We start from the raw sequence: 27510 nt of genomic DNA, 5'->3' as shown, positions 1-27510 counted from the left end.
TAAAGTGACATCGGCATTATTTCAGCCATATCGTGACTACAAACATGTTATAAATTTACAATAGATAAAGGTAAATTATAAAAACCTGTCAGCGAAGGACAGTAAAACAACTAGTTTATCACACATTCCAATTTAAAACTAGTAATTAACACTAAAACATTTTAACTATAGATGACAATACAATATAAAAACAGGCTATATATTGCCAACACCTGAAGTTAGATCACCATACTAGGGACCATGGGGACTTACAGTACATTTGCTTCCTGCATGAACCCTAGATGGACTTACATCATCCCTTCAGCCGTTAGCACTTTAGATAAATCTAGCCATACATTAAAATAACATATATGCTACGATTATAAATAGTAGTAGGTTTAAATTTACTATGAATGTATTGGGACTTACGTACCCTCTCAGGATAGGAGGACATTAATTTTACAATACTCCAACCCCCTTTGAGGGTACAGCCACTAACAATCACAGTTAAACTAAACAACCAATAATAAAATATTTCGCTATTTACAAACCATTCGTCAAAATTTATCTAATAATTCTATTTCCTTTAAAAATTCAATAATTAAATGAAAATTAACAGTATTAAAAAGATCCTTAACAATTTTTACATTGAAATACTTATCCCTTGTGGTGGAAAAATCAATGCAGTCAAGGTTAGGAAACAGAGAGTGTGTAGATGTATTGCCAAGAACGGCTGTTAGAGACAGTGAAGTGAAATCAGTATACATCTATACAACCGTTTGTCGTATGGTTCCATGGAGACGTTGTAGTAATATCATACTGTGTTGACACATAGCAGATCGTTCAGTATACAGAACATTGAGATTGAGAGGCATGTCATGAATACGTCAAAAAACATACACAAATGGGGCATATAAAGGTGGGGCAATTATCATAGAAGTAGCCGTTATATTTGTGCAAGTTGGCCCAGGATACACTTCTCAACATCTCCACCATCTTTTATCAACAGACAGCATAGATAAGCAGAGAAGTGAAATAACAACATATGGACATCTGTGTGAGGTGAACATATTGCCATAATGATATCGTGTTTCTATCACAATACAAATCAAAAGTTATTTCTTGTGTCGGAACACACTAAGCATTTAATGGGATTGTGAGAATTGTGTTTGTAGTTGCATATCATTGAAGCTCGTATAAATCCGTTTAAGAATTGGACAATAGTCATGCTGTAAGAGATCACCAAAGGCAACAAGTGGTCTGACCTTAATGAAGCTTTTCATCATAGCCTTATATTTCACTGGATTATCTAATGAAAATTCAATTTTGCCTTACCAATATTCCAGCATTATCACGGGGGACACAAGAAAGAGGCCTTACACAATTGTACCCATGCGGGGAATCGAACCCGGGTCTTGGGCGTCACTAGCGAACGCTTTAACCACTAGGCTACCCCACCGCTCCTTTTAAACAACAATCAAACTGTTGAAGTATACTTTCTGTGACCCCAAAATGTGTGTATAGATACAGAATGGTACACATGTATATACAATGCCTCAATAGGTGGTGTCAATTCAAAATATATATATTTCGGGGTTATAGAAGCAGTTCCACAAAGAGAAAGGAGATTAGACATCGGTCGTCATTTCGTTCCGGTCATTGTTTGGGATTGTGACTATTCTGACTATTACAGTCCAGGTGAAGTTCTTTCCCTCCGTCTACCGATGCAGTTGAATATGGCTGAAAAGATAAACGGATTTATCCAAAACATTAAAGATGTAAATCACAGATTAGTGTGTCATCAATTTCTAAATACTCAATATTACTACCATACCTATTGTTACCAAACAAGCTTGCTAATGTAATTTGTAGGCGTGAACAAATGTTCATTTGTTACTATATTCCATAATCAATTTTGTTAACCGTGTGCTGTTTCTTGTTTGCCCTTGGTGTCGTTGTTGACATTTATCACCATATCACAATAATGCCAAACCGGGCGTCCTATGACCTATGCGTCATGTTTGTCTCTTTACTATATTTTGTTTTAACTGATGGAATATGTGTACGCTCAAAGCATAAGTTGTATTCTGTTACAGACAAGAACAGAAAAGATGCTATATACATACACTGGACAAGAATGTGTTTTATGTCATGAATCTGTACACAGAACATAATATAGGTACGTTATGGTGCCACATTGGTACCTTCTTGCATAATAGCATACGTTAGTCTGTCTGATAACCCTTGACGTAATAGAACATAACTCAAAGAACATTCAACACTTTGCCCAGAGGAGAGTCTAGCCATGAACTGTTGCATTTACCTATTGATCAACTTCGGACACATATTTCAGGTTGTAATGACATCAAATTCCATTCAGTCAAATTCGTATGTCTTCCCTCTTGTGATCATCTGTATTAATTATGTTTTAACAAGTACAATCACCATTTTATTCACTGATGGTCAATGCTTCAGTTGTTCCTATCTTAGTAACACCATCTCCATGGCATTGTAAAGATGTCAATGGGCCTTTGTCTTAATGACACTGACTCTTATTCGTTTAGGAACTTGAGTGAGTGAGTGAGTGGGTGGGTGAGTGAGTGAGTGAGTGAGAGTGAGTGAGTGAGTGAGTGAGTGAGTGAGTGAGTGAGTGAGTGAGTAATGATATGGTGACCTGAATACATATGAAGTGAGTGAGTGAGTTAAAATTTAACATCACCTCTGCAAACTTTTAGCCATATAGTGACGAGAAATGTTTTGCACAATAAATACAGTTGTTAAACAACCAGTCACCGAAAAAATAACTAGAGTATCACAGACGGTGTATAACACTAGCATGTAAATATTTTACTATTTTACCACTGAAGATAATACAATAACTAAAACAGGCTATAAGTCGCCAATAGCTGAAGGTAGATCACCACACTTGGGACCATGTGGACTTACAGTATATTTGCTACCTGCATGGACCTTAGCTGGATTTACATCGTCCCTTCAGATGTTGGCGAATATGACAACTTTTGCCAAAGATATAAAAGAAACATATTCTACAAATAGCATGTGGTAGAGATAAATACATTTTGAAAGACGTGGTCTTATGTAAGCTCTCAGGACAATAATTTACGGTACTTCATCCTCCCTTGGATAACGCCACTAACAATCGCAGCTGCTAATTTATACTACCAGTACCATTTATAGTATGACCAGAAATTATTTAGAATTTTAGGAATATGTTTAATTGGATTTCCAGTATAAACAACCTTGACCAGCTATCAAGTGCTTGGTTTCATTCAAGAGAGACAACTCCGTTAATCCTTTTTCATTAGTTTCTGAAGAGTTATCCCCTTTTGTTTACTTGCTAGCAGACGACATTTTCAGTGATCCTCAGTATGGATGATTTAGAGAAGGGAAAGTTGATTTTAGAGTATTATAACAAGGACATCAGATCAGCTAAAGTCATTTCAAGTAGAACAGGCATCCCTTTGTCCACTGTTTTATCGTGTTTTGAAAAATATTGCAAATGGATATGGCATTGAGCACCAGGGAGGCGCAGGTAGGCCCAGAAAATTGACTGTCGGTGACAGGAGGCGGCTTGGTATTCTTGTTTCTAAAACAAACGAAGGCGTTTAGAAAACTTAAGGCTGGATATGATTGATAGAGGAACTGTGGTTGCCTGTAAGGAGATAATTAGAACTGAACTACAAGCAATGGGTTGGCAGAAAAGTCGAGGAATTCCATCACCGATCATGAAACCTGAAAAAAAGGGGCGAAGATTGAACTGGTGCTTATAGCATAGAAATTTTAACTGGGACAATGTGATTTTCTCAGATGAAAGTTCTGTGTGGCTGTTTCCTAATACACTGAAATACTAACTGTTCACCTGTCTTTGAATCTTGAGTTATGTTCTGCTATTATTCACATATTTAATACGTGAGTAATGAGTGAAAAAAATTAAACAAATTACAATCTTAAATTCTCAATAATTTCTGGTTGTACTGTATAAAATACCATGGATACATTGGCGAAGGATATGGGTGTTAAAGAGGGTGCACTCCTCATTCTGTGTGAGGCCTTGGAGCAGTGATTCTTCAGAACTATTGGTATGGATTTCCGAAATGTATGCATAACGATCTCACATGCTTGTGTACTACTCTGGCTACATAGTGTGGCAGAAGGTTGACATACGTACATTTTGATACATGGACATAGTGTTGTTGTTGAGATCTCTTTCCACCTGGAATGCTATAACTTATCACCGATTGAAAGATTGATTTCTAAGTTTTTAGTGAGTAATTGAACCTAAATCCTTTCTTTTGAGATATACGTGTAATACAAATGCGGGTGTCCTTCTGGTGAATTAGGACACTGAAGTCGTGAAGTCGTGTCAAAAAACCCGATTAATTTTTCATGCTACTTACCATATATGAATGGGTTGAGACATGGGTTTGCGGTCTCCAGGAAGATCGTAACCATGTGTGCCGGAATTGAATGAAACCTGTGGAGTGAAATAGAAAATAGACATGAATATAATAGTGAGTTAAACTTTCACCTCGGCAATATTTCAGCCATAAAGTGACGAGTAAAGATTTGCATACATAATTATTACATTACATATTATAAAAGATACAGGTTGTTAAATATCCAGTCAAAGGACTGTAAAATTACTAGAGTACCACAGATGAAGGTAGATCACTACACTAGGGACCGTGGGGACTTACTGTGCTTTTGCTACCTGCCTGGACCCTAGCTGGATTTCCATCGTCCCTTCAGATGTTGGCGAATATGACAAATTTAGCCAAGATATAAAATAAACACATATTTTACGAATACAAATGTGGTAGAAATAAGACACTTTGAAAGAAGTGGTCTTATATCAATGATATTACGGTACTTCAACCTCCCATGGGAGCTGCTAAGTTATACTGCCATTTATAAAATACCATTTATCTTTTGACAGAAGATTTCGTTCAAAATTATCTAACAATTCTATTTTCTTTAAAAATACAATTAGTAAATGATCCTTAACAAGGTAAAAAGGTCCTTCATTGTTTTGACACTGAAGTAGTTATCCTTTGTGATGGGAAAACATGAATATAACACATGAAACCTACATACGATGAATTACGAAAAGCATCACATTGGGTCCCACCTCCTACTGTAAGATGACACTTTATACAGACTTACACGGATTTACATAGACTAATGCTTAGTCTCTGAATATATATAATTTTGATAATAACAAACAAGCCCATTTAAATTGAAAAGGAGCCCTAGAAGCACCAGAGATTCAGAACCTGAGGAAATCTAGACTTGCTTTATTTAGGGCTCTAGCACTGCAGAGAGGGCTTGGCAGTAGGGAAAATAATGTGGTTCAGGGACTGTGAGACAGACTAGGATTTACACTAACTGCTCTGTAACACCGATTAATGATTTTATGAATTCTTCACTCAGTTTATCCTACCAGATTTACCTCCCTAAGTTTAAATATTCGCGAAAGAGATAGACTTGTGAGCCGTCTGCTTTCAGCAGCTCATTTTTAGAAACCATTAATAAAGAAAGTTAGACACTTACACAGTCCCCACAGAGTAAGTTTTATTTCTTTTATCTCAGTAAAGCTTCTTGTCACTTTCATTATTAGTTTTAGTAAGGAAATGAGTATTAAAAGTGATTTTAAATGTTTTGAACTTTTTCTATGTTTTGACCCCACTGGCAGACGACATAGAATTTTACTTCACTGAAAATACGATTGGATTCTCTCTTTATTAATTATTGATTTAGGAATTATTTCCATGAATTAAATGCATTTCTTGTCTCAAATTAGAATGGATGATGTAAGAAATATAAATAAGCTTAAATATTTTTCACATATTTATGTCAATGACTTTTTGAACTGTCAATTCATTACTGATCAATCTATTCATTGTTGTGGAACTAGTTCGATCTTTTTATGTCCATTTCAGTCTTTCACCGTTTATAACTATTAAGACCTACCACATCAAAATACCAAAGTGGTTCATGTCAAACTGAAACATCATTAGCCAACTGTAAATGCGGCCTGACACTTAACTTACCAACTCACTTATTCAAAGATGAGCCACTACGGCATAGTGACATATTCATTGACATTACGTGTTTGTATTCGACACCAGTAACGATATAATTTACATTGACGGTTTGAATATACGTATTTACAGACACTGTTTACAGTCAACTCTAAATGTAACTTATTCTTGGTTGTATAATGTATTCAACAAATAGATAAGATGTAGATACGTTCTTTTTAGTATCTCTGTGTTGTTGTAGATGATGATGTAGTCCGCCCGATTACCTGACCTCGCGTCTTACGACAAACATGGGTGTATCAATTCTTACCCGGATGGTCATAGGCCACTTTGTCTTATCTATCATACGTATCAGTAACAGGTAGTGATCTTCCAAATGTATTCAGGTCACTATAACCTTACCTGTAGAGCCAATTATATCCAACAAGCGGAGCACAGCAGAGGAAGAATACTACATCTGAAAAATATATTTGTCCGTGCATTAAACTTTTAAATAACTGTACTCTATAATCCGGTCTACATATAGGTTCTTTGTATATTGATACATGTTTGTAATTATCCTCTTAACTCTTGTTTGTCAGTCTCATGATCAACCATTTCAGGGACACAAAAAGATGCATTCAGTGATACAAATATTCACATCGAGGTCAGTCACCCATACCGTAAGCCAACACTATTCCAATATCTCTGCCAATGAACTGAAGGTCTGTGGAGGAGTCATCGTCACGTGTCATCTTCTCATAGCTGAGTGTTCCTGAAGAAAGAGTAACACTAACACACTGTAAAGAGTATTGTACTTACACTTGCCACAAAATACTTATTGGACCTTAAATTAAAACCATCCTTAACGATATATCGGACTATTAGAGATATATTGCCGATTTTTTCTTGTCGATTGACTTCATTATAATCCCTATTATAATCGCTATTGACGAAAGAGCAAAAAATATGCATTTGTGGATGCATGTACAGTAGAGAGCAGAAAAAATGCGACTTTTCACATAAGTAAATTTAAAGATATTTTACATACACTTACTTTGGATACGTAAGTTTAAGAATATTCAAGTTAATAGTCTGTTAGTGCGCCGTTTCTCTCGATACACTGTTCGGGCGCGGCGTTCCATCCTGTTTATCAAATTTCGATGTATTCCCCTGGGGTAGATCTACCCATATTTAACTGATGAGGTTGGACAATTCTTTGGTTTTTCTAGTTTGTCTTTCCTTATCTGCCACACATTTTCAATGGGGTTTGACTCCGTTGATGCTGCTGGATGTTTATGTGAAGTCACGTGATTCGTCTCAAACCAGTTACAGGTGTGTCTTGAGTTGTTTAAGTGATTCTACTATATTGTATAAGTTGGCAGTACTTGAGTGAATTCACGTTTCCTGCGATAGTCAGAAGAGGCGTTACTCCGAGTTTTCTAATACCACCCCAAATCATGATACTTGGTGAGAACTTTGGAACCATTCTACAGCAACGACCACCTCTTGACCATCTTTTTCTGGTGATGCTATGAAACTGGAACTTTGATTTGTCCGTAAAAATCACATTTGAAAAGTCTTTACTCTGCCTTTCCGTACATCAGCGGAGCTTTTTCTCGTCATTAACTGGATTTTCTTTGGGACTCGCTTGACACACCCAGATTGCTGCAAATATCTTCTGATAGTCCATTCTGATACAACAGGGCTTTCTTGACTTATATAATTCACAACAAGTTGCAGACCAGTTTGGGTGTACACCTGCAAGACGCACGATCGCCTGTCGTTCACACCGAGACAAGCCTTTCGCTCTGACCCAAATCCAGTTTAAAATGTCTTTAAATTGCGGTAGATTGAAGCCCGATGTACATTTGTCAAATCCACAAGTTTAAATCTACAGATTTTATACCAGATTCATAAAAGGCCAGGAATGGATTTCTGCTGTGTTGTAACGTAATGCTAAAGTTTCGGCATCGTTTGCAAGCAACGAGACCAAGCCGTCTGTGAACTCAAGGGAGATTATATCATAACAACGGTATAAGCTACATAAAGCTCAAAACACATTATTTGGGCTATTTCATGAGTGGCACCGAATCCGAGGAAAAATATGTTTGTCGCATTTTATCTGCTCGCTACTATATGTGTGTGCATGCGTGCGTAAGAATGGATGGATATCTCCTACATAGTACAGTCTATGGAACAAAACAATACTGTATTACAACGCCGAGTTTGTACGAAGATACGTGTAAGTACAAGAAATATATTTTAAATTATTCACCTTTTTTACAGCACCATACAAATAATGATGGGAGACCAAACAGTATCATCATGAGAAGTGGAAGTAAGAAATATACCGCCACGTGAACCACTGGAACTGCAAGATAACCAGCTCCTGAATCTATAAGGCAGTAGTATATGTCATCACCTTTGTACGACATGTTAACCAGATGGTAGAAGTAGAACTGAAATGAGACAAGGAGGGGGAACTAAAACTCAAAACGCATATGGTATACTTTCTTTCTGACAGTTATATACAAACTACTTAGAGTACAGCAGTTAAACAGTAATAGTTAATATGTATTTGGGACAGAATTAAATGACAGAGTTAGAAGTTCAAATCAACAGAAATTGAACATCAGCCGTACTGCTGACACGGAAAATACAATTTCGATTCCGCGTAGAGGTACAAAGTCAAAATCCTATTAGTAATATTTCCCCTAAATCATAGTGATATAGCTTGTATACCTCATAAAGCAACATTTCATAACGTCATTCTCAACATGTGCTTACCTTAACGCAACTGATAATGAAGGTAGTTACAAAGGATAACAGTAGGAAGACGATACGCAACGCCTTGTTGGAGCGACTACAGGCGATGGTGAAGAGATTATCGATATTGAATCCAGCCAGGATGAGGTGGGACATAGTACCTCCAAACATCTGAAAACCTACAAAAAGTTTACATCCATAATATCCACCTCTCCAAACAACGGTTGCCTGAACGCCAATGTTGACTCCGCATCGGATGCACAATCCCAGCAAATCAGCAACACAAATGGCAAGGAGGTAGAAATGCATCCTGCTGCCTGTCTTCCATGATTTGTAGAGAGACCTGATCATCCATATGTTGGTACAGACTCCAATGTACAGCAGAACGCTGTTTACCACAATTTCCGTCGTGTATGTTGTTGTCTGTATAAAACTGTCGTAATCATAATCGTACGTGTAGTCACTTATGTTGCCAGACTCCATATCCATGTTTAGGCTCGAGACGAATCTCCTTCACGCAGTTCTTACACGTTCAATTCTTCTGGTGTGGAATGTGTTCAACAAACTGGATAACTGACAAATACAAGAGGTAATTGTAGATCACGGCAGGATTCTTTGGGCGGGTCAAACTAACATAATTTTGGTCATGCTAATAAGTACTTGATTGGCATTCCACTTACACGGTTACATTGTAACGTGAAAGGTCATCATCGCATGCATCTTGATGTTAGAATTGTATGGTGAGTGAGTTGGGTTCAATGCCTCTTTGAACAGGCGTACGTGTCAGTATTATGTCGGAGGAAAGTTCAATTCGATGCAGATCTCAGGCGTTTACCACTTTGCTGAAATCTGGAAGCTGGAATATTTCGCTGACAGACCTTGTACCATAAATGGGGATTTGAACCTCATGATGATGCATCTTGCATGATCAAGTGGCGAATGAGCTACCCGGCTTGAGGGGAGTGAAGGAAATCATTTTACTTACACAGTCATCAATGGCAACACTCATGTCGGTATTTAATGATTGATTAGCGATGATACCTTATTAGGTGTAGTTATGCACCCAGGTTTGCTTTCGTCTGTAGAGCATGGTAAGAGAGAGAAATTAAACAATTTGACTCATTTGTGTCTGACAAAAAGGATGTTTGTGGATTTCCCTATTTTCATGTTCTTGTACCGCGCCCTTTACATGTGTTTGTGACGAATGCCACAGGTGAGATAGGATATTCTGGCATGTTCGCGATCATCAGTCAGTCGGTGTTATCACTATATGACGCTTGTCTGTTGACAGAACCTTTCAGGTTTTGTTCCAGGGAGTTTCCAAAGGGCGCCCCATGAATCTTATTCAAAAGTTCAGAAATAACATAAGAGCAACATTCTTCATAAACTACTCGATTGATAAACGGAGGCAGTTTTCCTTTTATGTCGAACAAAATCGTGCAACCCACATTCCGAACACTCCACACGAACGTCGTTAACCATCCAATATCGATACCAAAATGATGACAAAGGCAAAGGAAGTGGGCAATACAAACACATGGGATGAAGAACTGATGATGAACGTCCATGTTTTCAGTAACGACACGAGTACTGCAACGTTGGCACAGCCACTCTCTGCTCAGTACAGGCGTTGATGTTTATCCTAAAGAGTGGTGTATTCAGTGGCAGTGTCTCCATTTTGCGGAAATGAATCAACGCGTATATGCTTTGGAAATTATATGTACATGTAAACGAGAGTAGAGAATAGATTGTCATACAGTTATATTCGTCATTCGTCATAGAAGTATACTATCCAAAAAAAGAAACGCATAGACGTTTTGTATTTTTTTAAAATCTATTAATTACTTATTGTGTTCAAACAATCGTCAAAATATGTACCAAAAGTGTTGATAACATGATTTTACACAATTGCACAAGTACAAAATCGATTTTACCTGAAAATGTTGATTTTGCTGAGATTTCTTACAAGGATGAAAAAAGCATCTCCACAACGCAACAGAAATCGCCTTCTAGTTGAAATTGTGCAGCAAAGAGCATGCACTATCTGACTATAAAAATCCAGATTACTTTCGGAAATCGGCACTCGTTTTGAAGAAGTTTCAAAATGTAATCACTACGCCACGTCATGACGCTGCGACACGGAACATCGCCATTGAAAGAATGCACCCTGGAGATTACCAATCTTCTGTTGCCAGGCGTCTGAATGTTAGTCTGAGCACGATTTTACGGCTTACAGCTTACAACCAAACAGGTATAACAAATGACTGTCCCTGTACAGGCAGACCTCGAGTCACCACTGTAGCCAAAGATTGGTACATCCGGGTACTACGTTTGCGTGATCGTACTGGACGGGCGAGAGCACAGCAGCCAGGGTGCCTGAAATTCGGAGGATATCCGGTCAAACTGTACGGAACAGGTTGAGAGAGATTGGACTGAGAGCCAAGAGATCCAACGTCGGACCCGTGCTACGTCGTCACCATGGAGCTCAACGTCCTCCATTTTCTAAAATGATCCACTTGGTTGTATAGACATTTCCTTCCGATGCAAAAATTCATTTCCTAATGTCTATTTGTGGACGAATTTTACATGTTTGAAAATACAACATTTTCGCAACAGATTTCTGGGTTATGCGTTTCTGTTTTTAAATTGTACATTTTCATGTTCAATGAATTAGGAATATTACTCCGAAACATATGTATGGGGCATCCTGCCTTTGGTTCATTAGCGTATTCTTTGTATAGTTCGATGGATCATTAGCGCGGATTATAATCCTTGATTTTTTCGACATAGAACCTGTAAACGTGAAGGTCCGGGTTAGAATGAACCTCCAGTAACCCAAGCTTGTCGTAACAGGCGACTAACGGGATCGGGTGGTCAGGATCGCCGGCTTGGTTGACACATGTCATCGGTTCCCAATCGAGCAGATCGATGTTCATTCTGTTGATCACTGGATTGTCTGGTCCAGACTCGATTATTACAAACCGCCGCCATATAGCTGGAATATTGCTGAATGGTGCGTAAAACTCACTCACTCACTCACTCACTATTAACGAGGTTTTTATCAATCATGTGAACTATCACCATTTCCAGTAAAATGACACACCATCAGTAGTGCCCATCCCCTACCACTCCTCACTCACTCTACCGCATTACTGGCGCTTCTAGTTTCATTTTCGTACTTCAAAATTTACCGTTAACAGAAACACACGTGTCTATCAAGTTGTATGTTAGTACACGTGGTGTCAGGTTAAACGTGGTTACCTTTGAGTTCAGTAGAGTAACCATCTGATTAGTCTCAGCCATAAAGACTAAAAGACTCAGTCTTAAAACACAAAACTGTATGTGATTTAGACACTAATATATGCCATCAAACATAGGTGAATGAGTGAGTGAGTTTAGTTTTAAGCCCCACTCAATACTATTCCAAATATGCAGAGGATATTCTTTGAAATATGAAAACGCAGTGTGCAACTATGTATGTTTATCTCTGAGAAGAAGTCTAAACAGTAGAAAACACACAATAAAAAGATGAATAATTTAGCTTTTGTAAGAAAACATGAATAGGCGTAATCATGAATACAAATTGGGACAAAACTTTGAAGAATATATAGCAATCAATGCAAAGATAAATTCTGATTGACAGGCTAACTAAAATGGAATACAATGAACAGGAGTACACGTGGTCGTTACCGACGTGTGTGTTGAATGTGTTTTCAACAGAGTAACTATATTTTTTTATGAATATTAATAATTGATTCGATAGAGCGTTAGTACACGTAATTCAGGCTAGGAAACAGGGAGTGTGTAGATGTATTGCCAAGAACGGCTGTTAGAGACAGTGAAGTGAATTCAGTATACATCTATACAACCTTTTGTCGCATGGTTCCATGTAGACGTTATCGTGGTATCATACTATGTTGACACAGAGCAGGTCGTTCAGCATACAGAACATTGCGAGTGTCCGGCATGTCATGTATACGTCAAGAAAACTTACACATACTGGGCATATAAAGGTGGAGCAATTATCACAGAAGTAGCCGGGGTTTTTGTGTAAGTTGGCCCAGCACAGATAAGCAGAGAAGTGAAATAAAAACATATGAACATCTGTGTGAGGTGAACATGTCGCCATATCAAATCGTGTTTCTATCACAATGCAAATCAAAATTTATTTTTGTGTCGGAACACACTAAGCATTCAATGGGATTGTGAGAATTGTGTTTGTAGTTGTATATCGTTGAAGCTCGTATAAATCCGTTTAAGAATTGGGCAATAGCCATGCCGTAAAACATCACTAAAGCAAACGGGTATTTCTGACTTATTAATAGCCTTATTTCTCACTGGATTATCTTATAATATTAGCATGCCTGTAATGCACTATTTTCCATGTATAACATGTTCAAAGCGCAAGGCATAGAAGTATGTACAAAACCGACACTAAGAGAAAATGAAAGACTACAGATACATGGAACACAATTCAATGGGTTATTGTTTGTACTCATGGGCTAATCTGAAGAAGTGAGTCTTTAGTAGGAATTTAAAAGTAGAAAGTTTTGTACAGTCACATAGATATTGAGGTAGTTGGTTCCAGGTTGTAGAGGCTGCATACAAGAAGGACCTTTCACCATATGTAGAAGTCCTCACAGTGGGGATAACGAGCAAACGTTTATCCTGAGAAGGGAGAGAGCGATACGGGCGGTTCTGTGTGAGGGACTGGGCCAGATACGAAGGCGCAGATCCAGACAGACAGCGGAAAGTGAGGCACAGAAGCTTGAATTGAATCCTGTAGTGAATGGCCAGCCAGTGTAAAGAATGAAGGAGTGGCAGAGCGTCATCAGATTTCCATGATTGGGTCACTACACGTGCAGCAGCGGTCTGCATACGCTGTAGTTTCCTTATCTGTGCCTTAGTGGTAACAGCTAGAAGAGAGTTGCAGTAATCAATCATGCTCATAACTAGAGACAGGAGAAGAGTGGTGGCCGATTCGGTGGTGAGATATTGGTCGGATATGTTCAGTAGTGCGCAGTTGAGCAAAGCAGCTGTGAACTAGATGGGAAACATGATCATCCAGTGACACATCTGAGTCGATATTCACACAAGGTCTTTGACCTTGTCAGCAATTTGGATGTTTGTATTATTAAACTTGACAAATGTAAGACCACACTGTGATCTCCTTTTCTGTGGCCCCAGGACAATGCATTCCGCCTTGTCACTATTCAGATTTAGTTTGTTGTGATACATCCACGCCTTGATGTCTCCACAACATGTGCTCAATTCTCTCAAATCTTGTATAGATTTGATTTTTTCTAGATTCAAAGATATTCACATGATATTGTCACAATTGTTCAATCGACTCTGCTTTTAACAGAGATTTCTTCTGGAAGTAGAAAGGGTTTTGTCGCTCCTATTAACAATACCCAAACTTTAAATCGTTGAAGTATACTTTCTGTGACCCCTAAACGTGTGTATAGATACAGAATGGTGCACATGTATATACAATACCTACATAGGCGATGTCCATGCGAAACAAATCTATATCATGGTTATAGAAGAAGTTCCACAAAGAAAAATAGATTTAAGACGTAAACATCGGTCGTCATTTCGTTCCGGTCATTGTTTAGGATTGTGACTATTCTGACTTTTACAGTCCAGGAGTAGTTCTTTCCCTCCGTCTGCCAATGCAGTTGAATATGGCTGAAAAGATAAAAGGATTTATCCACAACATTGAAGATGTAAATCACATATTAGTGTGTCATCAATTTCTAAATACTTATTACTACCATACCTATTGTTGCAAAACAAGCTTCCTAATGTAATTTGTAAGAGTGAAAAAATGTTCATTTGTTATTATATTCCATAATTAATTTTGTTAACCGATTGCTGTTATTTGTTCGTTTTTGGTGTCAAAATCACAAATTAGGTTGTCATTAATTTCACAACACTACTACCATACATATTCATAAGCTCCCTAATGTAAATATACTGAGTCAAAAAAGAAACTTCACAAAATGTAATTTGAAAAATAATGAATAATTTTTCTCTGATGATACATCTATGTATCCGAAATGGGATCCCTATCTTTCGACTCTAGAAAAACGTTAGCAAAACCCACTCAAACCCATCCATTCGTCGTGCAAATGACGTTAGTGCCAAATCAGGTTTTGCACGTGCAGTCGATCACGTGATCTTTGAATCGAAGTTTTCTTCATATGCACGTGTTTGCATTGGCCTCAAGAATTGAAAAAACACTTTTAAACCACAGTTCTAACGGTACTTGAAATGCCACGATTGTCAAATGTGCAACGTGAACGTGCCGTTGGCATGTTGCAAGCGGGAAGATCAGTTATTGACGTCGCAAGAGCAATGGGATGCAGCCGTCGTACTGTGTATGACTTGCGAGGTCGTCTACAACAAACTGGTACCACTTCTGATCGCCCAAGGTCGGGTCGTCCACGTGTGACGTCACGAGCAGAAGACCGTCAAATCGTCCTACGTCACCTACGTGACAGATTTCTGCCGGCTACACGAACCAGGGCTGAGATGTTTAGAGGTCGACTGTCCTCACAGACCATTCGAAATCGGTTGCGGGCTGCCAATCTCCATTCTCGACGTCCATATCGTTGGCCAATATTGACGCCGTTTCATCAACGTCAACGTCTGCTGTGGGCCCAACGTCACCTCCGATGGACCCAGAGAGACTGGAATCAAGTCGTCTTTAGCGATGAATCCAGGTTTACCCTCAGATTCGCGGACGGCAGGGATAGAGTCTGGAGACGACGTCGTGAACGGTATGCCCAATGTTGTGTACAGGAAGTCGACAGATTCGGGGGCGGAAGTTGCATGGTGCGGGGTGCTTTCTGTGGGAACAACCGTTCCCGACTTCTAGTAATCCGTGGAAACCTCACAGCTGCTGCTTACCGCGACCAGGTGCTCACCCCTGAACTCGTTCCTTTCATGGCGGCTCATGGCCCAGGTCTACAGTTCCAGCATGATAATGCTCGGCCACATACCGCGATGTTGACACGAAATTTCCTTCAAAACGCTGGAATCAACGTCATCGACTGGCCATCGAGGTCCCCTGACCTTAATCCAATAGAGCACGTTTGGGATGCACTTGGGACAAGGCTTCGTGGTCTTAGGAACCAACCTCAGAATTTGCAGGAACTTGGCGCTGCCTTGCAAGAGCAATGGCGCAGAATACCCAACCACGTGTTCACGGTGTTTGGCAGTGGTGAATGCGCGGGGCGGCCATACACGATATTGAACTGAGAAATTTCGCATTTTTATTCTTGTGACTTGACATTCTGCATACCCATGTTTTGGAACGGCGGTGTAGCCTAATGGAACTGATTATGGCACTGTCAGTGTATCGAGTACATCACACAGATCTCAGCAATGAATTAATAACAATTTAACCATCTTACCATCTCTTGTTTTTTATAGTGCCCTGAAGATAGAATGTGAAGTTTCTTTTTTGACTCAGTATATAGAAAGAGTGAAAAAATGTTTGTCACCCTATTCCATTATTATTAATTTTATTAACCTATTGTTGTTTCTTGTTTGCTCTTGGTGTTTTTGTTGATATTTATCACCATATCACAATAATGCCAAACATGACGTCCTATGACCCATGCGTCACGTTTGTCGCTTTACTGTATTTTGTTTGAGCTGATGGAATATCTGTACTCTCAAAGCTTAATGTGTATTCTGTACAGGCAAAAACAGAAAAATTGACATATACATGCAATGCACATGAATTTGTTTCATGACAAGAATCTGTACACAGAACAAAATATAGGTACGTTATGGTGCTACATGGGTACCTTCATGCATAAAGGCAAACGTTAATCTTTCTGATAACCCTTGATGGATCAGTTGAATTGATTTTAAGGGGGTGCTCATCACGTACTATTCCAGTGGCAACTCAAAGAACATTCAACATTACTTGATAACATTTTGCACAGTGGAGAGACAAGTCATGACTTGTTGCATTTGGCTGTTGATAAAGTTTGGACACTTGTTTCAGTTTGTAAATATTCCATTCAATCAAATTCTGTACTTCCTACTTACCCCTCAAGTGTTCAACTGTATTAATTATGTTTTCATAAACTGAAGGTCAATGCTTCAATTGTTCCTATCTTAGTAACACCATCTTCATGACATTGCTAAAGATGTCGATGGGCCTTTGTCTAAGTATCAGTGACACTTATTGCTTTAGGACCCGTCACGATATGGCTGAAATATTGCCGATGTGACGTTAACTATTAACTCACTCACTCACTCCTTTAGGAACCTGAGGTGTGTACTCAATGGAATATTGGCGGATGCATTCCTCATTCTGTGTGAAGCTATGGAGTAGTGATTCTTCAGAACTATTATCAATGTATGTATTTCCGAGTTGTATGTATAACGATCACACATGCTTATGAACAGATGTAGCTACACGGCGTGGCAGAAGGTTGACATATGTACATTTTGATACATGAACATAACTTGCCACCGATCGAAATCTTAATCTTTTAGTGAGTAATCAAACCTAAATCTTTTCTGTTTGAGATATATTACAAATACGAGTATCCCTCTGGTGAACAAAGGCACGAAAATAGACATTACTGTGTAAAAAACACACGATTACTCTTTATACTACTTACCATATATGAATGGGTTGAGACATGGGTTTGCTATCTCCAGGAAGATCATAACAAAGTGTGCCGTAATTGAATAATATCTGTAGAGTGAAATAGAAAATATACATGAATATAATACATGAGTTAGAAAGTTAAACTTAACGTCCCCTCGGCAATATTTCAGCCATATAGTGACGGGTAAAGATTTGCATGCACAATAAATACAAGTTGTTCGAATCCAGTCACCAAAGGTCTGTAAAATCTGTAGCGTTTCAGAGATGAAGGTAGTTCACCACACTAGGGACCGTGTGGACTTTCAGTGCTTTTGCTACCTAAGCTGGATTTACATCGTCCCTTCAGATGTTGGCGACTATGACAAATTTAGCCAAAGATATATAACGAAGACATATTCTACGAATAAACATGTGGTAGTAATAAATGCACTTTGAAAGACGTGGCCTTATGGTACTTACAAAACTTACTTACTTACATACCATACTGTTCAAAATTGATCTATCAATTAAAGTTCCTATTAAAAAACAATTAGCAAATGATAATTAAATGATAAAAGGTCCTTCATTGTTTTGACACTGAAATATTTATGTACCCTCTCGGAAGGACAATAGTTTTAAGGTACTTCAACCTCTCTTGAGGATACCGCCACTAATAATCTCAGCTGCTAAATTATACTACCATTTACAAAGTACCATGTTCAAAATTTATGTAACAATCCTATTTCCTTCAAAAGAAACAATTAGTAGATGACAAGCATGAAGCGTGAAGCGTATTTCTGGTGTCCCCGCCGTGATATTGCTGGAATATTGCTAAAAGCGGCGTAAAACCCAACTCACTCAATTCTTACCCGGATTGTTTTGGGCCACTTTGTCTTATAAATGATACATGTCAGTAACAGGTAGTGATGTTCCATATGTATTCGGTCAAGCATGTACTGCTTGACTGTGTTGAATTTTCCTTCACAAGGGATAAATATTTCAAAGTAAAAACTGTTAAGGATCTTTTTAATAATGTCAATTATCATTTTATTATCGAATTTTTAAAAGAAATAGAACTGATAGATGAATTGTGATTGATATACATACATGCATTTTTAGTATTCGTGATTTAAGTAAAAAACTGAATTTGTGAGTGGCTGTGCCTTCGAAGGGGGTTGACGTAGCGTAAAAATATTGTCCTCCTGAGAGGGTACGTAAGTCCCAAAACACTTCAAGCAAATTTAAGTCTACCAGGTTTTTAATCGAAGTATTTTTGTCATTTTAATGTATGGCCAAATCTCAGCATAATCGCCAATGGCTGAAGGGATGGTGTAAATCAAGCTCGGGTCCATGCAGGTAGCAAAGGCACTGTAAGTCCCATGGTCCCTAGTATGGTGATCTACCTTCAGTTGTTGGCGATCTATAGCCGGTGTTTTATATTGCATTATCTGCTTTAATTAAAATGTTTTAGTTTTCCATGCTAGTTTTATATCCATATCTGTGATACTCTAGTTATTTTACAGTCCGTCGATGACTAGTTATTTGCCTACTTGTATTTGTTGTATATGCCCAACATTTCTCGTCACTATATGGCTGAAATATTGCCGAGGTGACGTTAAATTTTAACTCACTCACTCACATATGTATTCAGGTCACCATATCGTTACCTGAAGAGCCAATCATTTCCAGTCACCGGAGCACAGCAGAGGAAGAATACTACATCTGAAAAAATATATTGTATGTGCATAAATTTTTCGTGCATTAAACTTCGAAATAGCTGTATAATACGGTCTACATATATTTTCTTTGTATATTGATACATGTTTGTAGTTATACTTTAAACTATTTTTTGTCAGTTGCTTGATTGGCATTTTAGAAGATGCTGTTTGATGAACAAAGAGAATATTATGGGTTTCATCTTCTTTTTATTGTTTAGTACAACGTTTCAGGGCTTGTTCTGGACCCATCACGTGTGTCATTAAATGCGTCATAAGCACTGTGACGTCACGGGCAGAATTAACAGTTACTGTTCTTTAGTTCTACCTGAAACGTTGTACTAAACAATAAAAAGAAGATGAAACCCAGAAGATTCTCTGTGTTCATATTTTTTTGTCAGCCTCATCATCACCTATTTCAGGGACACAAAAAGATGCATTCAGTGATACAAATATTCATATCAGTTATCCATACCGTAAGCCAACACTATTCCAATATCTCTGCCAATGAACTGAAGGTCTGTTGAGGAGTCATCGTCACGTGTCATCTTCTCATAGCTGAGTGTTCCTGAAGAAAGAGTAACACTGACACATTGTAAACAGTATTGTACTTACACTTGCCACAAAATACTTCTTGGACCATACATTTAAACCACCCTTTATGATATATCAGGATATTATAGATATATTAATAATAAAATATCGATTTTTGTGTTGTCTATTGACATCATTATAATTGCCCAATCAACAAAGAGCAAAAACTAAGCATGTATGGATCGTGCGTGCGTGTGTATGGGTGGATGAATGAATTTCTTCTACATATTACAGTTTGTGGAACCAAATAATCCTGCATAATAACCCGGAGTGTGTGCTAAGATACGTGTTCAAAGAAATATATCTTATATTATTTACCCTTTTTGCAGCACCATACAAATAATGATGGGAGACCAATCAGTATCATCATGAGAAGTGGAAGTAGGAAATACACCGCCATGTGCACCAATGGACCCGGAGCAAAACGAGTTTCTACATCCATAAGGCAAACGTACATTTCCTGACTTCTGTACGTCGCGTTTAACAGATGGTAGAAGTAGAACTGAAATGAGACAAGAAGATGCAACTTTAAATCAACAGGTCTTGTTTTGCAGTAAAGAAATGGAAATATGAAAACCAAAACAAATACATAGCTCTTTGCCAAATGATCAAATACTTAGCCGTTGACACAGTAAAATACAGTTTCGATTCCACTTCAAAATCCTTATCTTTCTGGTATGGCTTGTATACCGCATAAAGCAACTTAAATACAGTTTAAAACGTAAATCTCAGCATGTGCTTACCTTAACGGCACTGGCAATAAAGGCAGTTGCAACGGACAACAGCAGGAAGACGATACGCAACGCCTTGATGGAGCGACTACAGGTGATGGTGAAAAGATTATCGATATTGAATCCAGCCAGGATGAGATGGGACATAGTACCTCCAAACATCTGAAAACCTGCAAAAGTTTACATCCATAATATCCGCCTCTCCATACAACGGTTGCCTGAACGCCAATGGTGACTCCGCATCGAACACACAAGCCCAGCAAATCAGCAACACAAATGGCAAGGAGGTAGAAATGCATCCTGCTGCCTGTCTTCCATGATTTGTAGAGAGACCTGATCATCCATATGTTGGCACAGACTCCAATGTATAGTAGAACGCTGTTGACTACAATTGGCGTCGCGTATGGTATTGCCGCTTCACTGCTGTAATCATAGTCGTATGTGTAGTCACTCGAGTTGAAATATTCATCATCCATGTTTAAGGAGTAGAAACAGATCCTCCACGCAGTCCTTACCCGTTGATCTCTTCTGCTGTGGAATGTGTTCAGACAAGAAAATGACGTTCGGGTACAAGAGGTAATTGTAAATCATTAAGGTCGGCGGGATACTTGGGCGGGTTGAAACTGCACATATATTGTAAAGGCCAATAATTACTAGCTTGATATTCACTGACACGATTAAATTGCAACATGAAAGGTCATCATCGTGCGTTTGCATGCAGCTTGATGCTGGAATGCTATAGTTTCAGTGTGTGAGTTGGGTAACGCTTCCGTGAACAGATGCATCAGTTTAACGTGGGAGGAAAAGCAGCCGTTTAAAGTTTAAAGTCCAGAGTTCGGATATGATGTGACATACTGGAAACAGGCCACTATTTGAACTCCGGCTTGAAGAGAGTGTACGGAATCATTATTATCGATGGCAATGCTCAGATTAGTGTTCACTAATAGTTCGACCCGTAAAGATCCGGGTTGGAATTGATCTTCAGTAACCCATGCTTCTCTTAAAAGGCGACTAGCGGGATCGGATGGTCAGGCTCGTTGACTTGATTGACACATGTCATCGTATCCCAATTGCGTAGATCGATGGTCATGCTGTTGATCACTGGATTATCTGGTCCAGACTCGAATATTTACAAACCGTTGAAATATTGCTGAATGCGGCGTAAAACTAAATTCACTCACTCAATCACTAATTATTCAGCAATGATGCCTCACTATATATGCACTGGAGTTTTCTTTCTCCCGTAGACTATGAAGAAAAGACCTGTGGGTTGGAAAGAAAGAATATCTTCAGAAATAAGTCAGAAGATAATACTGTTGGACGACACATTGACAGGAATAACAGGAATCTATACATACAGGAATTAAGTAGTTATGTGAGAAGCATACATACCGTAGACAAGAGGATTAAAGCAGTGGTTTACCATAGACAGATACGTTAAAGCATCCCATATCTTCAAGTAATGATTTCTTTCGTGGAACAGTCCTCTGAAAAACCATATACGCACATACATATCTCTAACACAATGTTGCCCAGTTCAGCTCACTCAGATCTTAAAACTTTATCAAATAAGACATAACAAGACAGCTATACATTTATAAGTTTTAAACACTGCAGCTCCAGCCTTTGGTCCTCGTGACCGTCGTTTCGACAAAAGTAAACATTTACTATAATTAAACTGTGTCAGCCGCGTTTGAAGTCGATGGTTACTTTTTATCACACCGTATACATGTACACCACCGACAAAAGCCACTTCATTGATCACCAGCGATCTCTACATTGACACATACTTATCACACAATCTACATTGCTTGCAAACGTGGATCATGCCATTGAAAACGTACGTGTGTGTAAGAAGAAACATCTTCATGATGCTGTACGGCAGCCAACATACAGTAAAAAGGCAGTCTGCAAAACAAATAGAATATGTAACTAGCATATCTGACTTTTTATGTCAGTGACACTCACGCGACTCGCGTGTGTGTTATGCAACATGCCGTAAGTGCCGGCGCATTTGTTTATTCAGCTCATCTAATTGACCCGTGCGTGCCCTGTTGCTAATTTTCGCTTGTTATGCATTGTAATTAACATCTTTGAACACCTATGTATGTACCCTTTTGTAGGGGAGTTAACTATCTCTTTTGTATATGTGACTCCCGTCACTGTATCTGTTTTTATAAGGGAGATATAAGCGTTTATGCCGCTCCAACCTTTATGTATACCCCTTATTTTATCACGGTTTTAACTACAAAATTGTACAAACTATTGTCTCAATATCCACCAATATCTATTTGTAGCAGAGCTCGCGCTCTTCTTATACATGTATTCCCCTTCACTATACATACGCTTACAAGTTAGTTATAGTCGTTTATGTACCCAAGTATTAGCACACTTCTTTGCTCGTCAGAGGCTAGATGCAAACTTTCACCTCGCGTCGTGTATTGTCCTCTGCGACGTCCGCGCGGTTACGTTATAGCTGGACGGGGCCAGTTATCTAACACACTTGGGGAAAGTCTACACTGCTTCGTGCATGGCGACCAGCTACCTATTTGTCAATAGCTGGGTCGTGGGACGACCTGAGGTCCGAACTTGGGAGCTCAAGACTGTTTTTTGTGACGGTATATCTTGTTCTGGTCTGTTTGTCCTATTGATCACTTGGGGTTTTAAATGTTGATTGGCCGATACTCTCCCTGTAAGTGGCAGTAGTTAGGTCCTCATTATCCCCCACTCATTGGGTGTCACCAGTCAATATATGTTCTGACCCCTGAGCTAGTCTATTAAGGCGAGTTTACTTAACTAGCTACTTGTTGTTTTCAGCGGCTTGTTGTGCTTGAGGTGCAAGTTCATTCATGCTTGAGTGGGAACTTAGCTTTAATAAATGGTTGTATCAACAATCGGGTAGTGTATTTGCTTACTAATCTGGATTATTTTCCATCCAGTCTGCCTTGACGGTAGTTGGCGCCGTGACACCATATACTTCAACGTCGAAGTCTAATCAGTCGAAAACGTCATATTTTACTACAGTGCTCATTACGTGCTCATACATAATTCACGTTGTTAGAAATAACTTATGTACTGTGCTTTGGTATCACAACTTCCCTCTTTCTGCAAGAAAACTCCTTTTCCGTTCGATCAGTTTATTTGGGGTTTTTAAATAACAAATTGCATGTATAAAGACAAGGAAAACAGGTACCTTTGATTTTAGTGATAATACTGACTGACTGACTGACTGACTGAGTTTAGTTTTACGCCGCTTTTAGCAATATTCCAGCAATATCACGGCGGGGGGACACCAGAAATGGGCTTCACATTAGTGATAATACATTTTACCTAATGTTGTGGTATATAAGATATCATATTTCATGTCCCACAGGTCTCTCTTAGCGTCGTCGTTGTCGTCGTATTGTTGTCGAACTCCCTTCTCGGTAGAATAAACTGAAAACATATTAAAATACGATTGTTTATCAACAGATGGCAGTATTCACATCCACGTGGGACTCGAATTGTTAAAATGGTAACTTACTTTACGTAGCTATTATTGCCTTGTTTCAATTCTGGTTTGGTGTACCGCTTCTGAAATACTTATGGCTTTGATGTCTTGCACTACATTCTACGTTAACTCCAGTGGTCGGTCATGGGGATGCGTCAAGCAAACAATTCTTTTTTAAACAATCTTGCAATCTCGAGCAAACTATTTATTGTCTTCAAGACTATCCTCAGACAAAGTTTTGTTTAGATGATACCACAGACCCCAACTCATAATCCCGAATATCAAACGGTCGGTACACCACATATTGTATATCAACTGAATCACATTGCTGTGAGAATCGTTAAACATAATCACCATTTCGCCTGTGGATGAAGGCCAATGCACCACAGACTGCAATAAGCAGTCCGGGAAACAAAACAACAGCAACAACATCGACTACTCCATATATCAATTCTTGATCCACTGAGATTCTTCCAAATGGGGTGCACTGTCTTAGTGTGGCGTATATGGGGTGTATTTCAATGTGATATAAATGCATCTGCAAAAGAAGAAAGATATGCTAAAAGACATATTATGTATTCAATTTTGAATACATTGTGGTATGACAATGAGGTGTCTACATCTGACGACACATTTGAATGAAAAAGCAGTGGGGTTGTAAAGGGGGACAGGCGCTGAGAGAGAGCCCTGTACTTCTACCCAGAGTAGAGGGGCGGTGGGGTAGCCCAGTGGTTAAAGCGCCTGCTCCTCACGCTGAAGACCCGGGTTTGATTCCCCCCATCGGTACAGTGTGTGAAGCCAATTTCACATGTCCCCCGCCGTGATATTGCTGGAATAATGCTAAAAGCGGCGTAAAACCATTACCCACTCACTCACTAACCCAGAGCAGCACCATTGGGAGGGCACAACATAACGCATTATCAGTACACACGATGTCTGTATATTTACACCAAGACATCAAATTCTCCTAAAAGTAGAAAGTTGGTTAATGTTTTAAATTTCAAAACAACCATGAAGCTTTCATATAGAGGAAAGACATATGATCTACATATAATGTCTATAAATTCACACTTTGTTATCAAATTCCCCTAAAAGTAGAAAGTTTGTGAATATTTTTATTTCAAAACAACCATGACAGATTCATATAGCGGAAATACTATTCATCGGGAATCATTTAGATTTGAGGAAATATATATGTATGTATTGATAAAACAACGTAAGAGAACACATTGCAGTTTTGTGGTTACGGCTTTCAACACATCGTGAAAGATATCACCTCACAATATTGGGTGTGGAGTTTGTATATATGAGGTTAAACAAAATGCGGTATAGTCTCAAGATTTCCCAAGCACATACACTATTACATGCAATGCACATACTTTATGTTCAACCATTCCTCTAAATTATCAACTTCTGTATATGTTCAAAATAGTGAGTGAGTTAAATTTTTACATCGCATCGGCAATATTACAGCCATATGGCGATGAGAACAAGTTGAATAATGTTAAAAGTCTGTCTACAAAGGAAGGTAAAATAGATATTCAATATCTCAGTTAATTATAAAACAAATCCATTTTTATCAAAAATATTATTTTCTCAGACAGTTATGTGGTATGAACGTAAACTAGTGTATAGACCACGAACGACCCAAGTTGGACCACCTTCCTGAGGATGAAGTGGACTTACTGTACATGACTCCTACATGATCCACAGGAGGGTTTACGTCATCACTTTAGCCACTGGCTGTATCTAATGTTATAAATAAAGCTACCTTTACACCGATGAACAGGGCGGTCATTAGCACAGCACACGCTAGTTGACAGAGTCGTACTGGTGATGGAGACTGTTTGTAAGTCACAACAACGAGGTTGTCAATGTTGAAAGTGACAAGGACTAAATGTGCAAGGAAGGTTCCAGCCATTGAAATAGACATGATGATTTTGCAACCGATTTCCCCAGTGTTCCAAGTTTCTGTCGTATGCAGACCGACTTCGACGCACTGTCTTAAGATAAGCCCCAAACAATCTGCAACACACAGAACCAGAACGTAAACCTGCACTCGGTTCCTGGAAATCCATGTCTTGTGAAGATGGATTAGAACGCCCAAATTTGTAAATATCCCAGTGTAGAGAATAACACTGTCACAAATGATATTCTTCTTTGTCGACTGGGAAAATTCCATGTTTGGTCCAATGCTGTAAATCAGACCAGATAGATGTAAGACACACTGCGTTGTATAATGTACATGCCAGTGGAACCATTTAAGAGATGCACCATCGGGTAATTGCTTTAATTGGCCTAATCAAATCTCTCAGTTCCTTGCCAATTACAATTATGATATTATAGTGGAATGTGTATAATGTTCATGCTTTCACAAATTGCATGAATACAGAGTGCGTTATTAAGACTCATAATTAAATGTAATTGATATGGAATATAACTAGGAAACATACATTTCGGAATGCTGAGCATAAATAACGAAAATCTTTCTAACCAGATTGAATGAGTGAGTGAGTGAGTTTAGTTTTACGCCGCTTTTAGCAATATTCCAGCAATATCACGGAGGGGTCACCAGAAATGGACTTAACACATTGTGCCCATGTTGGGAATCGAACCCGGGTTTTCGGCGTGACGAGCGAACGCCTTAACCACTAGGATACCCCACCGCCCCAGATTGAATGAGCATGAATAAGATTGACAAATGTGTAAGAAGACATTCAAATATTATCAAGAATGATGCAGTGATTGGTAGTCCATACACATTGAATATAAGGGTAACATGTTTCTCGTTAGACTAGAAAGTCAAGAAAAGAATGAAGACAGCGCACGAAAACAGGACTGGACCGGGTTTTTTGAAGTCTCCAAAATCTCACTGGGGTGATCGGGGTCTAGGTTACTGTGGCAGAACATGTATCAAGATGGTGCATGCGCTGACAGAAAGCGTGGGTGTAATTCCGATGAGAAGCTATTAGATTCTGCTGGTAACGATGAGGCCTTGAATTTCTTTCAACGACATAATCAGGCTTATTATTTTCATGGGTCACTTGTGTTGTCGTATTTGCTGTAGCTAAATAAAATGTCCACAGCATCGTACATTAATAAGAACATTAAAGTTCTAACCGTCACTCCTGGACTGGAAACACTGTCCATTCGTCATTACCACACTGACAAAGTGATACGCTGGTTACTGTAAGTGCCGTGGGGAAAGCGGACAGCTGGAATTCGCGTCGGTTTTGGAAATGTATGATCGGCATCCCTTCACGTTGGTATTTGTGTTTCAGCTTCTTCACATGGTTCATGTATGAGCTACCCGTGGAGATCCGGGTTGGAAATGATCTTCAGTAACCCGTGCTTGTCGTAAGAGGTGACAAGCGGGCTCGGGTGGCCAGGCTCGATGACTGGGTTGAAACATGTCATCGTATCCTATAGTCCGTTTGGCTCAGAAGCGGACCGATTAATTGCAATCTAACTCGAAAACTAATAAACATAAAATACTCAATGAAACGCCGATCATAATGAAAACATCAGACCAACTCTGTGTGACTTTTGCAGAATTAATGTCCTAAAAATATAT

The 27510-nt window shown here is 38.8% G+C and overlaps 2 protein-coding genes across 5 annotated transcripts; both read right to left on the bottom strand.

The window, feature by feature from the left end:
* Positions 1 to 1616: 1616 nt before the first annotated feature.
* On the bottom strand, positions 1617 to 21471 carry LOC124260630 (thyrotropin-releasing hormone receptor-like). Of its 4 annotated transcripts, XR_006894139.1 has the most exons (8): positions 20459 to 21471; positions 20034 to 20217; positions 19597 to 19689; positions 19074 to 19128; positions 17438 to 17514; positions 8299 to 8482; positions 6703 to 6795; positions 6272 to 6498 (listed from the first exon to the last, which is right to left on the bottom strand). XR_006894139.1 is itself a non-coding variant. In XM_046694951.1 (7 exons), exons 1-7 carry the CDS (start codon positions 20606 to 20608, stop codon positions 1636 to 1638), a joined length of 720 nt encoding a protein of 239 aa, XP_046550907.1. In that variant the 5' UTR covers positions 20609 to 21471; the 3' UTR covers positions 1617 to 1635. The 4 variants fall into 4 exon arrangements, 3 of the variants coding, with proteins under 3 accessions (XP_046550907.1, XP_046550906.1, XP_046550908.1); XM_046694951.1 differs by lacking the exons at positions 6272 to 6498; positions 6703 to 6795; positions 8299 to 8482 and adding exons at positions 1617 to 1719; positions 4398 to 4474; XM_046694952.1 differs by lacking the exons at positions 6272 to 6498; positions 6703 to 6795; positions 8299 to 8482 and adding an exon at positions 14051 to 14480.
* A 95-nt stretch (positions 21472 to 21566) lies between these two features.
* Positions 21567 to 26175, bottom strand: LOC124260637 (adipokinetic hormone/corazonin-related peptide receptor variant I-like). The gene is made up of 6 exons (XM_046694963.1): positions 25708 to 26175; positions 24291 to 24474; positions 23777 to 23881; positions 22291 to 22354; positions 21839 to 21933; positions 21567 to 21709 (listed from the first exon to the last, which is right to left on the bottom strand). The coding sequence occupies exons 1-6, from the start codon at positions 26116 to 26118 to the stop codon at positions 21660 to 21662; spliced, it is 909 nt and encodes a 302-aa protein (XP_046550919.1). The 5' UTR covers positions 26119 to 26175; the 3' UTR covers positions 21567 to 21659.
* Positions 26176 to 27510: the final 1335 nt, after the last annotated feature.

Source organism: Haliotis rubra, unplaced genomic scaffold (assembly GCF_003918875.1).
Source record: "Haliotis rubra isolate DU_JTF1 unplaced genomic scaffold, ASM391887v1 Scf770, whole genome shotgun sequence".
Classification (NCBI taxonomy): domain Eukaryota; kingdom Metazoa; phylum Mollusca; class Gastropoda; order Lepetellida; family Haliotidae; genus Haliotis; species Haliotis rubra.
This window is presented reverse-complemented; position numbering and strand designations above follow the sequence as displayed.

Coding starts and splice junctions, on each gene's coding strand:
- LOC124260630 (XM_046694950.1), bottom strand. CDS start 9,278: ATGGATATGGAGTCTGGCAACATAAGTGACTACACGTACGATTATGAT. Junction 8,483..8,810: donor TCATTATCAGTTGCGTTAAG/GTAAGCACATGT, acceptor GTCTCATTTCAG/TTCTACTTCTACCATCTGGT. Junction 6,796..8,298: donor TGTATGGTGCTGTAAAAAAG/GTGAATAATTTA, acceptor CTCTTTCTTCAG/GAACACTCAGCTATGAGAAG.
- LOC124260637 (XM_046694963.1), bottom strand. CDS start 26,118: ATGGAATTTTCCCAGTCGACAAAGAAGAATATCATTTGTGACAGTGTT. Junction 22,355..23,776: donor CTTATATACCACAACATTAG/GTAAAATGTATT, acceptor TTTGTTTTGCAG/ACTGCCTTTTTACTGTATGT. Junction 21,934..22,290: donor ATGTTTCTTCTTACACACAC/GTACGTTTTCAA, acceptor ATGGTTTTTCAG/AGGACTGTTCCACGAAAGAA.